This window comes from Aphelocoma coerulescens, chromosome 3, assembly GCF_041296385.1.
Source record: "Aphelocoma coerulescens isolate FSJ_1873_10779 chromosome 3, UR_Acoe_1.0, whole genome shotgun sequence".
Classification (NCBI taxonomy): Eukaryota; Metazoa; Chordata; class Aves; order Passeriformes; family Corvidae; genus Aphelocoma; species Aphelocoma coerulescens.
In genome coordinates this window covers 45937471-45955995 of record NC_091016.1, presented here as the reverse complement: position 1 = coordinate 45955995, position 18525 = coordinate 45937471, and the positions used below count along the sequence as shown (strand labels likewise).

The 18525-nt window shown below is 35.8% G+C and overlaps 1 protein-coding gene across 8 annotated transcripts in view; it reads left to right on the top strand.

Annotated features, from left to right (window-relative positions):
* The window catches only part of PRKN (parkin RBR E3 ubiquitin protein ligase), a 706034-nt gene that overhangs the window by 428996 nt on the left and 258513 nt on the right, over nt 1-18525 (top strand). For all 8 annotated transcript variants that reach the window (XR_011149828.1, XR_011149830.1, XR_011149829.1 and 5 more), the window contains one exon: nt 1955-2091. Coding sequence is in view for 5 of the 8 variants with exons in the window: in XM_069010098.1 (XP_068866199.1) it covers nt 1955-2091 (137 nt within the window). In the remaining 3 variants the exon portion in view is untranslated. The remainder of the gene's footprint in view (nt 1-1954; nt 2092-18525) is intronic.

Below are 18525 nucleotides of genomic sequence, written 5' to 3'. Positions count from 1 at the left end.
AGAAGCAAAATCAATTATCACGAAATAATTTACAGTAGAAACTGATCATAGTAGGTCATTTGCATAATGAAGTGCTGTTACTATTGATTTTGTACGAGTTTAGGTGGAAGTATTAATAAACCAATTTCATTTCTGGCCTGGCTTTTTTAGGATACACCCCTTTTGATGACTTTCTCTTATGCATCTCACCACACACGTATTTTGTCTTTGAAGTGGAGGTCAGAGAGGTGTGAATTTAGAACCAGGGAGCTTCCCATGAAACTGGAAAAGATATTCAAATACTGAAGTAATAAAAAAGAACAATTAACCCTTAAAGTGAGATATCCATTAAAACTATAGGCAAATTTTATTATAGCTGCAATTTAAGAAGAAATATTAGGGGTATTTTTCTAATGGTTACGTTTGACTAGTGACCATAGGGACTTTTGTACCGCAGGGACAAGATAACTGCTCCTCTACTTTTCCATAATGATTTTGCAACCCTCCAAAGCAGATAAATTCATAGAGATCAGCTTCTCATTTTGCCTTACAGCTGTCTTTTTTAAATTATTATTTGGTACATTCAGAACAGCAAGTTGGCAACTAATAAGGATTAGTAATGGGGAGGTTTTATTTAATTCAGTTTTAAGCTGCTTTATTCAACAAAATCCTTAAAACACAGAGATTATATTTTTGGAGATACTAACACACTGCCATGAATTCTATAGTATCTGCAATACTAAAACATATTTCCATGGAAGATTAAATGCTTGTATACAGTATGTGAAATTATTGATTACATTTTGAAGTTGTATTCCCACACTGAAGGCTTTGTGTTTTACTGTTTCAGCAGATTTTCAAAGCATCATCTAGCAGATTTTGGAGAGGATGTAGCAGTACTGCTAACTCTAATGATTTTATCAAAAGTCTTTCTGTATTTGATTTTTTATTTAAAAACTTGTCTCCTGGAGTACCATAAATGGGTGAGAATTCATACTTTTATTTTTAAAAATAATTATCCTTCTTCCTAGTTACTAAAAAATTGAAATTTGTGTTAAATTTCTGCCTGTGTTCACTCACAAGCAAATTAGAGTAAAGTAATTCAACATTTGAATGGGAATCTCACCGATGTGTTCAACTTAACACATCTCTCTTTGCCATTTTGAGACTTGAGGTTGGCAATAGTTCTGAAAGACAAGAAATAATGTATAGCAGTATTCTGTCAGGCTTGGGATGGCCATATTTAGTTAGGTTTCTGCATGTGTGATGAGTGTCTGAACTCCTGTAATGGTCCATGGAGACAGCCTATACAGGCAACGGAGCCAAATTGGTGTTTCGGCTCCCCCCTACTGCAGATACCTGGAGGCTGATCAGCTCCAGCCTCCACTAAGCATATTGACCATAGTGGGAATTTCTCACTTGCCATATGAGTTGGTATTTATACCCAGCACTTAAGTCTAGGTGTCTTGCTCCCAAATTGAATCCCATACCTCTGACCAGAGGCTGAATTACTTCACTCATTATTACTAAGGGAATGCCTTCTGTGCAGAGTTTAAATGGCTGCCTTAAGAGGCTGAAGGCACAGGGTGGTTTTCACAAAATCTTTAGCTTTCCTAGCTGGTCACATTCTTATTTTATCCTACCTGTTGCCATGTTTTACCATATGTGATCTTTCCTCATTCATACAAAGGATATCTGTTAGTAAAGGACTTTTCTTGCTTTATGTTTCAGTTTTCAGTAAAGTTTCAACTTTCAGTAAAAGCTTTACTTACATTTCCTCACGTCTGATTCATGTTAGAAACCATCTCTTTTTAAAAGTGCTGCAATATGCCAGGATAAATTCTATTTTTACCTATGTAATAATCCTGTTTACTATGAATTAAAAGTTATTATTAAATTAGAAGTTTGAAATGAGGCTTTTTGTGGATTTCAGTCCAGTCCTTGTTCATCATTCTCACTATTTTGTTTTTAACAGGAGTCCTGTGCTTGTGTTCCAATGTGTGCATCGCCATGTCATTTGCCTGGACTGCTTCCATTTGTATTGTGTGACCATGCTGAATGACCGCCAGTTCATCCATGACCCAGAGCTTGGCTACTCCCTCCCCTGTGTAGGTATGTTCCAGATGATTTTTTTTTTTTTTAATGTGATTTTGATTTCAGGGTAAGATTTTTTTAATCAGCTATTAGTTTTGAGTATATCAGTGAAATTATACCACATTTGTAGGAGTTGTTTAATTTCTTGGAGAAAACATTTGAATGTTGATGTGGTTTTTTGCTAAGCATGTGAACGGGAGAATTAACTGGATTCCAAAGGGCATTTCTTTTAAAATCAAATGTTTACTTTCTTCACATTAGTCTTTTATAATCATGAAGTGCAAGCAGATGATAGCATTACACTCTGGTTAAAAAAACACAAAACACCTTGACCTCCACATGTCCACTTTCAAATTAAGTAAATTATTAACTTTCTTGGTCTGCCTTCAAGTACTAACAAAAAAGGATTGCAACAGGAATTTTAAATAATCTTCCTGTTGGTGAAGTTATTACTGCTAATTATCACTTCACTGAACGAAATGTAGTTATGTGTTTTACCTGAGTAAGAAACAAAGTTTGACTTAACTAAACAAAGACTTAAATGGACTATGGAAGATTTGTTTTGAGAATTGATTCAATTACACTGGCATGTGTACTGAAAATTTGTCAAAAATTTTGCTATGAAGAAGTATATTCTATGCATAGAATTTTTTCTTGGGGCTAAATTAGCATGTGAGCATATATGTTTGTCTCAAGTGCTGTATCGTGGTATGAGAATAATTTTACAGCATATTAGAAGCTGCATATAAGATGGGTTTGCCCAGTTACCTGAATGGCTGATAAATAAGTTTCAAACCCCACTAGATAGGAGAAAAATTGACAAAAGTTCTTAAGAGAGTGGCATCTATTTAATCTGAGAACATGCCTTGAGGATATTGAAAGTACAGTAGAAAGAAATGTTTTAAATTATTTACTTGTATTTGCTTCAAGGGCAAGCAAGCAATGTTTCTTCACATTTCACTAGAATTACTGTGTATATGCTGTGTTGCTGGCTCTTATTTTACTTCCTCCTGAACAGGTCAGTCTGCTACTGCACTTGCACACTGATGTCATCTGCACAAAATAATTTTTAATGTTGTGTAGGGAAACTTGTCATGAGAAACTGAACAGTCACTTTATACCCAGTGTTCTTTCCTTGACCTTTACATTAGCATAGTACCGTGTGGTCAGTCTGTACTCTCAGCCACCTTCCTTGCTTCTCCAGAAGTCAATCCATTTTCTGCTCCCATGCAAATTAATAAGCTGCTTGAGTAGAACCCTTCCTTTTTTCCCTCTTTTACTGATTTTCTTCCATTTTCTTCTGTTAGCTCCTTAAGTTAATCAGTTATGCCAGTGCTGCAGCAGGCAGCTCATCTTTCTCCTCGCTTGTGGCCTCCTTGCTGCTATGGCTGGTGTCACAGAGCTTCCTCCAGTTCAGGCTGATATGTCAGACTAATGACCCTTCTGCCTCTTCTGTCTGTAAACCCATTTCTAGTCATGCTGCACAAAACTTTTATTAGGATTTTTCCATATATCTTCAACTTCAGTTGTTCAGTTCAGATGTCCTTTTTTCTCAGAGAGGAGACTAAGAAGTTTTCAGAAATTTTTACCCCTAACTGGCAAAGCCAGTCTTTTTCTCTTTTCTGTTTGCTGAACATTATGGGAATGTTTGTTGAACATTATGGGAATTGAACAGAAGAAGCAGAGTAGGGATGGGATGAGGAGAATATGCAAGAAAATGGTGCTGGGATGCTCAGGGTTGTGATTTCAGTCTTGGAGTTGAGGAAGGCATGGGTTTGGCTTAAGAAAGGGATACTGTAGAGGGTGTACAAGGGATGGGTGTACTTCTATTGTTCAAGTGAGATAGGGTTCAGCTGAGGGAATGGAAAAGAAGATATTGCTGCCAATCTAGCCTCAGCTGTGTTATACTCTAAGTGTTACAACAGCTAAATATGGGAAGACTAAAATCTTGCTAATCTCAAAGTTTCAGAACTCTCCAAATTGAAAAGTTGTTTTCAAAATACTATACCTTAAAGTAGTTCTAATAGCAGCAGTAATAGTAATCCAATTGCAATACCTTTTCTCTGTCTTATTGATTGCTACCTCCATCAGTTGTCTCTGTGATGTTAGCAGTTTTGAATTTTAAAAAATGAATTTGGAAGTATTCTCTTCCAAGCTGCTGTGCAGGATGAAGAATCTAAGCAGGGCTATTGTGACTTCACTGGTACATTTCGGCAGCTACCTGAACCTAACTTTCTGATATACAAGTAATTTGGTTGTCTCTAGTATTAAGTTAAACTTGAGTTAGGAACTAATGATTATTTTTTGTTCTTTGAGAAAGTCATGAGACCGAGTTTCATCATACCTGTGAGGAGGAGGCATGCCTGAGTTGTCAACCCCTTCCTACTGTTCAGATACAAGGGGTTTTAGCCTCCTTCAAAGCTATGGATGAAGCAGCTTTCATCATCAATGAATTCAGTTAAGAAACATTCACAACAGTGCCACTTGATTTTCTTTTCCACTTACCATGGTACTTGTACTGAATAGCATGAGATGGCATTTTTACAGTCTACAGTTCACAATCTTCATTTTGCAACTGCAATTTGCAGTTTGTATTTACATGTGAGTATGAGAAAGCACTATTTGGCACAGCTTTTTCTAATTACCTTAGTGAAGCCTAAAATGAATTCCCCCTGACAGGAATGAACACCGTGGGACATGCCAAGAAAATCCTTTTCTTTCTTATTCTGGCAATGTTCGTTTAATACCTGTTATAGATAAACCCTAATAGAGCATGACTCAAATTTAAAAAATGTAATGTATGAGCTGTATTGGAAGGATAGAGGTTCATTTGAGCCTTCTTCTAAAAGGAATACAAAACAAAATCATATTCACTCTTATGAGATTTGTGTTATGGTAGCTGACCAGGTTCCACAGACAACTCAAAAGAGTCTGCATTAATACATGTATATTTAAACTCCACAGACTAATGCTGAAATAGTGTTTATGAGGTCTTGAAGTTTGGGGTTTGGACTTTTTAAAAGTTATTTTATCATTTTCATGTAAGAGTAGATTTACTTAAAAACTAGTGCATTTCTTCAAGGCGTATGTGCACACATTGCCCTCGAACTGTACAGGAGGGTTTGATTTTGTAATTAAGCATATTTAAATTGTTGGCACTTCCAATTAGTTCTGTTCATTCTAGTGTTTTTCAAAAATAGAGATAACATAATGAACATAGCCTGCAGTTTCCATTAACATTTGACTCACTGTTCCCGATTTTTATCAAGGGAATGTACCAACATAGCAAGTTTTTTATATCTTTTATTGGATCAACCTAGAGGTGAAAGCACCACACACACAACAGAATAAAAATAAACAGCAGCTGTTACAGCAAAGGGTCACTGTGACAGATGAGATCAGTGTTGTCATCACAAGTGTATGATAACTTGAGCTGGAAAGGATCTAGGGATTTCAGATAAACAAGGCTTCTCAAGTAGGTTTAATTTCTCATTTCCTGGCACAGATGTGCCAGAGGATGAATTTTGTCATTGCATTCAGGTATTTTGTGTGGTTATATCCTTGCTTTTCTTTGATTTCTGTTACGGGGCGTTATTAAGCAGGAGATAATATGTGTTCAAAAGAAAGCTATCATCTCAGCTGATGAGCTATGATATATCACCTCAATAGTGCCACAGCTTCATTTTGTTCCAAAAAAAAAAACCGCGTCATTGCTGTGATTTTTGGAAGAACAACATTAATTCCTTAGTGTTCAGCTGCTAATCGAGTGCCAGGCAGCAGTACTCTAGCTGAGAGCAGCCAGCATTGAGCATCAGAGCTCTGAGCACAGTAACTGGTACATTGATAGGATTAGCTATTCACAGGAGTGTGGCAGCAGCCCCACGACTCAAACCCACTGGATCAGCTCAGAGGAAAGACTTGCAGATAGGAGCTGTCTGAATTTCATTGGTCATTAAAATAAAAAAGTAAATGTTACAGATTTTACTCTCTGCCCTTGTTAAATAGCAACAAAAAATCTATCCCATCTCTCTGTGTGGTGTCTTGTATTAATGAGGCTTCATGCATAGAAATTTCCATGAGTGGTGACCTCCAAGTATCTTTGAAATAATTAATAAGGTGCTTAGAGGGATAGATTTGCATATGCATGAAAGATCATTTATGGTTATTTAGTTACTGTGTGGGGCAAAGAATCTTACAGCATTACCTCAAAGAAGGAATTGTATACAAATATACAATGTATTACCCCTTTTAAACACATTATGTTCCTATGAACACCATTGCAGTTCTAAAATAGCATTATAGCATTATGGATCTTGGTCCCCAAAGTAAAAGAGGCTTCCACAGTTCTTTGGTAGTGGAAAAGTTGGTGACACCAAGGAAAGGCAAGGTTTTACACTGCTGTAGGCACTTTGCAAAAATGTCTTTATTTCTTATGAGTAATCATATGCATGATGTATTTTAAAGGAATCCAGATAAAAGATGCAGTTCTCCTGATGATTGTAAAACATTGTTGTATCTGAAAGTAATCTGATTTTACCACAGATATATAAATAAATAAGGAGAATTACCCCATTTTGTGTATGAAACTGCTAATAAAAAGGACTAAAGCTTTAAAGCATAATAAATTGCCTCAAGAACCACGTTTCACTGAAGGAAAGCTTCTAGGGTTAGATTAAATTTTTTATCCACATTATATGCTATTTATATAATAACAGTATGTCAATGCAGTCATGAATCTCTGAACCATCTTTCAAAATCCTAGGACCCTTATAGAAAAGGGGAGAATGAACAGCTTAAGCAGAGTTTGCAAATAGAAGGGAGGAGGAAGACTGTGTTTGATTTGATCACACCAAATAGTGTGTTTTAATCTTTTGTTATAGACAAAAGCTCCAATAAATTTCAGAAGGTGTGTGTATGCAAGGGGATCTAAAGTGAAGGTCAGTGTTCTATGAACAGAACCTTCTCAAGAATGTAATTTAGAAGCATGCATAGTTTGGTGGGACCTAAAGTGAACCAGCTGGTCTAAGAAGTAAGAGTTGCCTGGTGTGAAGCCTCAATATGTCAACAGTTTCTGAAATCTGTGTTCTCCAATAAACCTGCTTAAACACATTTGAGATACCTTAGGAAATCAGAAAATTCAGGAAATGGGAGCAATTATTAGAGGAATAAAATAAAAGGGATTTAAAGCACACACATTTTCAGCTTTAGGAATTAATGCAAAGTGCTCCTTACGTTTAATGTTTAGGAGCTGTTAAATTCTTGGCAGCTGTAAACTTTTTGTAATTTCTTGTTTGTGTGAAATATCTGAGCATACAGAAGTAGACTTTGACAGAGAACAGAGCCAAAAACATGTAGATAAACCAGATTTTTACTCACAAGGATTAGTTGAATTTGGGGAAGCTTCCTGAAGTAGTTTCCTGAAGAATTTTTTATGGTCTTCTGCGTTCTCCTCTCACTGTGATCATAAAATAAGCATGAGCTAACAGTGTATCAAGTGATTTTTTGTGTTCCTTTACTAGCACAAGCTCATGAGACTAGCTCAAAGGACATGGTTAGAAGTCACAGCAGCTCTTTCATTTCCATTTTCCATGTTGACTGAAGTTCAAGCAGTGACATCTGAGGTTTGTTCCCTCAAGTCTTTGTGCTGTTTCTGTAGCTACAGATTGCCAACTTCTTATCTAAACAGCCTCCAAATCTACAGAACAAGCAGAGCTTAATCCCATGGTATATTTGAAGCAGGCATTGGATTCTTCTCTGGGAACAGCTACAGTGAAATCATACAATGTGATACTTACAGAAATATGAGTGGCCATAATTAAATTCTGCATGAGATGTCTTACCCATAGGTGTTTTTCTCCCTTATCTCTCACTAGTCCTTCTATTGCAATGTATTTCAGTTGTAAATTGCATAGAGATGACAGTGCACATAGGCTTAATCTGGTTAGCAATAATGAAGGACAAGAGATAATGAAAAAGTCTTGCATAGAAATTAATTGACTTTAAAAGGAACTAGAAATGAACTTTCAAAGCACACTTGTCGTATAAAATGAGCTGGCCTGTGTCCACATAAAACAAACATACTGGAGCAGTGGCAGAAGTCTGTGCAGAGGGGTCTATCTGTCTTTCACCATTTCTATGTCTGGCTGAAGCAGAGGTGAATTTTTGTCTCACCTGGAGCCAGTGAAATCTGTGACTATATCTTTGGAAATGAAAGGTATTTGTTCTGACTGAAAGCACTTCTGCCCATACTTGTTTACCTTGCAATGATTACTTGACATGGTTGGCAAGTCACTTTTGTCATCTGATTGAGAAAAATCATCATATACACGAATAGTAAAATCAAGTCATACAGTTTTATTAGTCACCAACTTAACGCCGAACTGCTTGGATGGGGTTTTAATTCAAGCTATTTTCTAATTCATCTTATGTAAATGCCATTATAGCAAGTACAATGATTTTTCCTTAATGCCTATCTTCTCCAGAAAAATACATTTTTTAAGAAAGAAGGGTCAGCTTCTGAAAAAGAAGCTTTTGTGTTCGTTCGTGGCTGTAGATTCACTTTGAACCAGGACTACATTCAGTTCCATGGATGGTGTTCTAAGTCCTGAATGGCCTTGCTCAGTGTTCCCATTCTAGTCCATAGGCAGTTAATGTTCATGAGGAAGTCTCTGGGTGAAAGATGGGAACAATTTAGATGAATAGCAGGAAGGAATAATACAGGGAAGTAGAAAGAAGAGTCATGAAGGGAAGGAACTGAGAGAGGCTGAAGAGGCTGGGAATTAAGGAGAAATGTTGGTGACTATTCAAGGCATGAAGCAAAAAAATATCTAAAGAGCAAGGGTAGGTAAAATGAATAAATAATGCCTCCAGTTTCTCTCGCAAGGCTGGGAATTTAGCTTTCCATGACAGTAGTTCAGTAGTTTATATGTGGACTATTCCTCCACAGACTGGAGACACCTGTTTGTCCTAAAAATATCCAACAGACTGAAGAAGATGTTGATTTTTACAGCTGGAATTTTTTTGAAGTCTTTATCTTACACTCATGCAGCTTGAGGGGAAGCTGACCTTTCATGTTTGGATAATTAGAGATTTCCTAATGGATCAGTTTTTTATCTAAGCAGAGGGTTTCTTTCAGTATAACGCCATCCCTGCAGTGGGCTGTGCAAGCAGCAGCCTGTATAAGAAATCACTGAGTGCTAACTTATATACTCCATAAATAACCTGCTGGGACCTACTGTGGCACATTCAGCATGTGTTTAGTCTCCAAAGCCTAGTGATTAATATTCCCTGAGTCACTTTCTAAGCCTTGGTCTCCCACATGGCAGCATGTAGAGCTGCTGCGATATCACAGAACCAGCTAAGGACATTCCCCTTCAACAAGGAGTTGGCTTTAATTAAATTTCTGTGTCTGGGAAGTGAAAATCTAATTTTCTTTTTGACATTTTCTATATTACTACTTAGACAAAATTATGAAAATAATTAATCCCTGTGAAACAGACATCAGCATTACAGGGGTACAAAAATATTGCGTGTAAATAATACTACTAATCACCAATTTGTTCTAAGTTATTGATGCAAGGTCTTATTAAAACTCTTAAATCAAATTTGTTCTTGATATAGCAGATGTGTCAAATGATTGCACAATGTAGGTGCAAGTGAGAGTTATAAAAAGTAACATGGTTCAAACTGCTTCTCAATAAATTCTACCTCCCCAAAAATGTATTTCAAGACAACAAATAAATGAGGGAAAGGAGATAAGGTGTGTAATTTAAGAAAGAGATTTTGATTGTGTATCGGGGTCACATACAGAGCAATATAGTGGTGAATGAAACTGGTGATGGATGAAAGGTCTGTATGCAATAACAATATTCTCATTCTGGCCCATGGGGAATCCTTTTTCACGTTAAAATGCCATCATGTCACCTACTGTTATTTGGTAGCCTTGTTTCCTTCCCTTCTTATAAGCATGGAAATTATTATCTACAATTATCTGTTGCTTATAGAAATTTGCCACCATATGATAACAGAGTAGTCTTATAAGTCTAAGTTCTTTAAGATAGAAAATATATGTGCTTAAGCAGATGGTGAGTTTTAATATGCTCTTGTAAAGGAGTTATTAGGATGCTTACAGTTAGTTTTTTTTGCTTTGATGCCTGACAATTTTGGGCTAGTTAGAAAATGTTTCATTTTCCAGTTTTAAAACAAAGGTAGCCTCATTTTTTCTATGAAACTAATAGGACAATAGGATTTGCCAGAACAATTTAATATCCCCATAATTACTGCAATATTTTTTTTAGCATAAACACATAGATATCTGTAAGGAAACTAAGATTGAAGTTTGCAGTGTGGTGATTCTGTCAAGCACCTCTGGATGGAATCAGGGACACCTTCTAAGAAGGGGCTTTTCTAGTCCACAATTCAGTCTGATTCATAGCCAAGGTAGAAATAAAGGCCCATGAGATACAGTTAGTTGAAAATGAAGTGAAACATATATTTTACTTATACATTGTTTTAATAAGGGTGAATGAAGTTCTTAGGAGACTTTCCCATTTCTGAAACACCTGTGGAAGTGAAACTTGACAGATCCTTGTTAGTCATGTCCTTCACTAACAATTTAAGTTTGAATATTCACACTTTTTGTGTCAATACCTTTGCATACCTTGCTCACTGGAAATGCTCGTGGATAAATTCAACAGTAAATAGTAAGTTGTAATACAACAAAATTCATAAGATTACATAATACGTGGAATGTTAAACCTTAGGTGCCTTGAGCAGGCCCAGACTGAAGCACTAAGATGCATTCTATAATCTATTTCTTTTTAACAGATATCAGAATGTTAGGAAACCGATATATGTGAAACTGAGGCCATCTATCAGCATTGTAGTGGGTGACTGCCAGTACACTATCTGCCTGTCAGTCAGTACCTGTTTTCTTTTCTTCTCTGTTCCCCTTTGCCCTAGATGTCTCTTTTTAAACCTCTTAAAAAATGAGGTACTGCTATAAAAGCAATGACCTGGCAAAGTGTGCAGTTCTTGCCAATTGGTGCACACCTCAGCTACTCCACCTCCAGCTTTGCAGCTAACACTGCGTGAGACACCAGTGCTTCAAGAACACTTTTAGTGTTAGAATTTTACAGAAATAACCAGAATATTCACAACAGTTTTACTGTATTAATACCAACTTGGAAATCTGAAGAAATTCTCACCCCCTTTTAAGATATTTGGTTGTAACTGTGAATTCATATATATCTATATAACACATATAAATGTAAAACACATGTAAAACTATGTGTGAAACGTAAATAGCTTAGCTGAAGGTGTTAAAAGCCAGACAAATGCCACAACTGGGAAATACAGTGACAAATTCATGCCCATTAAAATTCTCCTGCTTAGTTGTTCTGATTTCTTTCCCTATTCATATTCTTTATTTTTCCCCAAGAATATGCCTATCTTGATTCTACATTATTTCTTTTCATGACTTTTTTTTTTTTTTCTGGGAAGTAAAATATTTTCTATTCTGTCCTTCACTGCCATTCCCTTTGTTGTCTGCCCATCTCTGTTGACTTACTTGCTGATCTCTAAATATTGCTGGCACGCCCTCTGATTCTTTCCCACCTTTTTCTCTTGCTCTTCATTTCTCCTTTTGTCTTTGTTTTTTCTCCTTCACCTTGTCATGCCTTTCTGTCTCCTACCCTCTTTTATCATAATTGACATTCCAGTCACTCTTGATCTCTTCTGTAAGGACCACAAAGCAGTGAGGCCTCTCAGCAGATGAAAGCCTAAGCAAAACTGACTCTGGAGGTGGAGTAATAAAAAGGGGTCGCTTTTAGGGTCATTTTTTTGTCTGTGATCACTAGAAGAAGGGTGTTTGGTATTGTCCTTTGGCTGCACAGGAGAACCAGCTAGGTCTTAATGCCTGACATTTTTCTTTCCCACCTGGTGACCAGGAATATTCACATTCACGTGTTGAATGCCTGGCACTGTGGCTGTGTGTCCCCTAGAGAGAGGCAATGAGAGTAGTAACAAGTGAAGGCTGGTATGCTCTGATAACTTGGCCCAAGACAGCTGCTTGGGAAAGAGAACTTTATGTCAAATGGAGTGTGGGGCTCAAAGCCTTGATTATTTGTTTTTTGACAAACACGTTTCCTTCATTATCCTTACCAGGTAAAAAAGTGTTAATAAGAACTTGGGGCTTTTCTCTCTCTTTTCTTCTGTAGCCATGCATGCACATAAGCACACATAGATACAGCCTGCAGCAGAATTCCTGGCCAGCTAAAACATGAACTACAGTACTAAAAAGTCCTTTTGTTTGCTTTCTACTGTGTTTAGAAAATGAAAGAGTGCAATACCAGGTACAAAGGAAGCTCAGCTTGTCAGTTAAATGGGCTGCCTGGCACAGCCAGATTTTGCTTTTCATGATCCATGGCCCCAAGTAATATCCTCTGTGGATATCACTGCTGGAGGAAGGCTGGAAATTATGGAGGTGTTTTTGGTAATAACTGCTAGCAGGGAGACAGTATTTACCAGGAGTCTGCGATGAGACTCTCAGGTAAATAATAAGCATTTTAGAAAAACAACCTAATTATGTATTTAATCGCTTGGAGCCGTTCCATTCACTTGGGGAAATAGTGTGCGTTTTGTAAATCTGCCTAATTATTTATTTGGGAAGGAAGTAATTCTAGCCTCTGGGGTATATGTAGTGTGAATTTTTTTACTTTCTGTGCAGATCTGATATGCTTGAGAATATATTTTAAAAAAACAGCACCCCACATCTCAAAATACCAAGCCAAGACAAATGTTATTAATGCAGTGAGGATGTTTTACTTTTCTATCCAGTGCTCTAGTATTTCTATAAGGGCTTCAAACTTCATTCTGCTTTAACACAGGCATCTTCTTAGTATTCTCAATAAGATAAGCAGTAAAGTGCAAGCAGCCACATTTCTACATGGCACACTGTCTGAATAGGGAGTTTTGAGGCCACTAATGAATCAAGTTAAATCTAGTCAGCAGTTATTAAAAGCTAGAGCACATTTCAGGTCTGAAGCTCCATAGCATCTTTGCGCCGGACGTGATGGTTTTCTCTTATGATGGTATGAATAATGAATTGCATACTTTGGCCATAACTAGTTACTAGCAAGAGAACTGAATGTCTAATATATGTCAGAATTAAAATAAGTAATTTTGTACAGTGTATGCCAGTCCATGGGGAGTTATTTCGTCTACTAAAATACATTCTTCCCACTCTCAATTTGTGCTTTTTTACTCTGGGTTTTTCCTTAATCAAGAACTTATATACTGGTTTCCATAGACTATCATTAACTGTGCTGAATTTACTTGGTGTGACTCTCTATTTGCTGTACATTTTTAAGTGCTATGAAAATCCACTTAAGAAATTAGTTTTTATTTTTCTAAAATTTTAGAAATCATTTTTGGCACAAAAAAACACCAAGGCAGAAGTATTTACAAATCATATATTTACCCTATGTAATGATAAGTAGAATTTTCATAATAAAATATATAGTCAAGAGGAATTATCTGAATAATCAGTTTCTTGACATTGCATTTTCTTAGAAAGTAAATTATGGTGTATGCTAAAAATGCAAAATACTATCAGCATTTAGAATATTTTCATTATCAAAACAAATGTAAAATATTGTTCAGTTAAAAAAATGTAGTGTATTGATTTGGAATACTGGTCATAGCCTCTGTATCTCCTCCTGACTTCATCAGGATTTATGGGGGTGTTACATGAAACCTGTTTCCCATCACAGAAACATCAAAAGCTCAGGACAAACCAGTCACATTATGCCTATAATTGAACACTTCCTCTAAAGGGCCAAAGCTCTTCTCCTGAGTTGGATGTCTTCCACAATAAATAGGAGGAAAAATTCTAACAGAGAGTTCTTTCATAATTCTGTACCCATTTCTGTATTTCATCCCAGGGTAACCTCAAACTCCCACATCTTTTACTTATTGTTCTTATTGCAGGTAACCTGCAGCTCACTCCTTTGTTTCCCTCCTTTTGGAAAATTCTGGCATTTCTGCTGATTATATTAGGTCCTTCACCAATGAAAGGAATATTGCTCTTCTGCACAGAAACATGCATAATTAGCACATGCTTAACCTGGTTGATTCATACTCAAATGCTTATGTTTATGCATGGACCTGCAAACCTTTCTGGATAAAGAAATTTTCATACATCAACCTCATTGCTAGATAGCATCAGTGTCATCAAGATGGACTGATTCAGTGAACTGGTTTATTATTTCTAAGTAAACCAATTTTCCTTGTTTTTTTCCAGCATATATGGAAATACATCCTAGCCTGAAAAACACCTTATTTCAAAACACATTGTATTCAAAAGTAATTTCAATCCCTCATGCATTGTATGACTATCCAAATGCACAGAAAGCATAATAGGGAATTTCATGTACTGGATGAAGCTCATGAAAGTGTTTTCCCTCTTTTGTTACACTGCTTTTATTCTAGGTACCAGTTAAGCAGCATTCTGTAATAGATTTGACATATAAAACCCTTTAAAGAAAACAACCTCCAGTTCATTGTATTATTCTATTTTTGTTTATGAAATAGTAGGCATTTACAGCATTTGCAGAAATAGAAAATATATAACACAGTGGATTGATGTCACACTCTTTAATTACAGACTGAAGCAGTGCAACATTGGGATTTAGTGCAGATAGCAAGGTCCAACCATAGAGCAAATGTAAGATGGTTTAACCCATGCTTTCATTTTAGTCATACTGGAGCCTGAGCATTAACTAAAATTTGGTAAGGGAAAAGTATTCCTTTAGAATGGGATACCTCTATGCTGGGTTTGTTCTCTAGATGTCATACAAGTTGTATAAGTGATGTCATTCAACAGATAATGACAGTGAAATTCAGGATAGCCTCTGCTCCTGTTGCACTGGGAGAGTTTCATAACTTTAGCAGGATCCTCATGTGGCTGCTATGGGTATGTTAAGGTCACTTCCTGTATCTCTCACAAGGCAGCCAAAAGCAGTTGATAATTGGTTTGTACAGATTGAGAGGAAAGTAGGATAATTGAATTGATATTACATGGAATATAAGGAGATTTATAATGACAATCTTGGTATTCCAGAAATCAGGACTGGTGTGTGACCAAGATTTTTCTCAGAGATGATTACTGCTTTAACTATGGTAATTAAAAGTACCATGTAATTCATATTACGTCACAGGTTAAATATTTGAAAGGAACTTTAAGTTGCAACTGAGAGAGCTTGTTTGTTCTAGAAATCTTTATATTCCTTTTAGAACAGTGTTCTAAAGTTTAACTTATTATCATACCTGAGTTACATGTTTTCAGAAATGGCAGGGTTTTGATGGACAGCACCCAGTGAAACGACTGTGAGTTTGGGATAGACCTTGGTGTTTGAGGATATAAACAAAAATATTTATGGCTTAAAATCCTTCTTCCCCAGGGTTTAAAAAGGAAGTCATTTGAATCTTGAATTTGAAAAGGATCTGGGATGGGGAAAACTGTTTGGTTTTAATGATAACATTGAAATTCTATACAGTCAATTCATCCCAGTAACACAACTCTCCCAAATTCAGAAAGTCGGGGTTTGTATGTAGAAAGCTTCCTGGCCATTTTGATAGAGACTGGAAAACAAAGGATACTTCTGAGATAAATTTCTTATCTTAGGTACTACTGGAAAATGTGGATTTATGCTGACAATAAAGACAAAATGAGATTAAATTCTAGTCCTCAAATTCAAAAGCACAGAAGAGGCTTCTTATGAATGACAATTCAGTATTTTGGAGAGGTTTTAAATATAAAATGTTCTCTAGACCATATGTTGTGATATATCCAAGGAACCTGAAGATATGGTCCTCTGTCTTTTCTAGTTTCTCACAGTTCCGGTATGATGACGTTCTTTTTTAATTCACTCTCTGCTCTATTTTGAGAGGCAGTTTTCCATCTGAAATTAAGGCATAGTACTAACAATATGACACATACAGTATGGTATTGTTTGCAGCCAGAAAATGGTTGCTAGTGCACCAGAAAAATTTGGAAGAGATAACACTGAAATCTTGGCTTGCTTCAGCCTCCCACTTACAAACTGCTGATCTGGCAGCATGTAGACATCGACTTACACCCAGAAATCTGGGCAAATCTAAGCAAAATGTAATGCAATGATTTGTACCTGCAAAGAGTAGTCCTAACTTAACCTGCTTTGGGTACTTATAAAAGTAACTAAAATGACTCTAGATTTACGTTTCTGATCCTTGTCTGTCAAGTTTGATATGTGTGCAGATATATGTACATATATGTATTTCACTTTCACTTTTTAATCTTAACTTCATTGTGATAATTTTATATTGGGAAGATAATACAATTCAAATGCACAAGTACATCTTTATTTGGCTTTGCATTAAATATTTTAATTTTTTTCATTAAGGGACATGCATTATTCAGCTTTATCAGTAAATTTGACTGCATTGACTATATCTTTTTCTGACCTTTCTTTCAGTATAAATCAGTGAACTTTTCTGAATTTTTCAATCTCCTAGTGAATGGCTTTACATTGTAGTTCAAATGTAGTCACCCTACTGATACTGAATACCTACATATAATAATAAAATTATCACTGATGAAAGTAAAATATTATTACAATCAAATTGATTGCTCTTAAGGGTGAATTATTACCGTAGCTATTCATGTTTAAACAGGTATTATTGAAAGACAATTCTCTTAAGCACATATTGTATGTTAAATTTTGTCACATGAGGCTTTCCCCTTATTTCAGAAGTCCTCTATTTCTTCTGACTAGAGAAATGTAACTTAGTGTATTAGGCTTAGAATGTTTTTTTTTCTTGCCCACAGAGAAATGAGATTTTACAGGCATTTTGAGATAGTCATCTCAAACTGCCCTTCTCTAGCAGTCTTAACTCATTTTTTTCAAAGCCAGTTGCAAAATTTATTGCCAAATCACTTGTTTCCATTTCCCTATGTATAAAATAAAACTCTGGCTTTTGTTTATGTTATTTGTAATAGGTGTCGATTGCCTGTATGTAGGAGGGCAAATTTAAAGTCAGGTTGTTCAAAAAGCTTCCTGTGTGGCTGCTCCCAAAGACCACTGTGTGCAGTTTTCCTCGTGTGCCTGCTCAGCTAGTCTGACTCCTGAAAAGGTCACTTATTGTATTAGTGTGTCACATTGTGTAAAGTATTAGGTATTCATGTGATCATTTATAAGTTGTGTGCATTTATAGCCACTTAAATCAACTCCCCTGCTCTTGTCTCAACAGGGCTTAGCTGGAGTGCATTTACAACCCTAGACCTCTAAAGAATATCAAGTTGCACAGCTTTTAGTACAAATTGCAAAGGAAACTTTTATTTTATTTTTCATGTTTTTGTCTTTTCAGAATGTGCACAAGCAGTGCTAAAGTTAGATTTGTTGAAGAGCAGGTCTGGGCACAGTTTAGTGCTGGTGCCAATTAGAGATATCTTGCAAATCTAAGGAATGAAAATGGAAACTTTATGCTCTAAGGGAAGAATCCTTGATTTCCATTGGCACATGCTTTTAGCTCACAGCTTATGACAATTTTTATACATTGGAAATCTACTTTGCATAATTTGAGAGGTTTTAAAAAAATATTATACTATTCCTCTCCCTCAGGGCCCTCTACAGTTGGAATCTTAGTAGTAAGGGAGCCTGTTTCTACAGGCAGATGGATATGAAAAATAATGCTAATAAAATTTGTAAAACTCTTTTTAACATTTTTATAGGAATATATTTGTAAAATATATATAGAATACAGGATGAATGATGCCATTTTATGGCTTAATATTGCTCATTTAGGATGTCTTGCATAGCTCCCTCATGGTTTTGCCACTGTTTATTTTATCCATTACAAACTCATGTTATGCATTTTATATAAACATAAATATTTGTATATGTGAGGTATGCATGTATATGTGTAGTATGCATATATATTCAAACATAATTCATTTGTGTACATTCACATGCACATAATTATATATAGAAAAGTGTAACTTTTGGGTTAGAAGTCAAGAAATTTCAGAAATTGTTGTACTGTTTTTACTATTTCATTTAATGAAGTCATATTTTCCTTTAAAGTATTTCTTCACAACTTCAAATGAATGAAGTCATTTGGATATGATTCTTTATGTTATGTTAGAAGAGCTGAACCACTGACTGTTAAGAAACTATAAACATTTAACATTTAACATTTAACATCATCATGTTAAGCATGCATACTTTGCAAGTGGTCAGTTGTGGTAAGAGTTTCTGCCCCTATTTTTCAGAATTTTTTTATGTTTTATTCTTACATTCTTTCCCCTTCTGTGAAATATTATCTTCTCTTTTTTTCTGTTTCTTGTTTCGTTAACTCATTACACATTTTATTAAAAAATCAAACAAAAAAAACCACAAAACAAAACAAAAACAA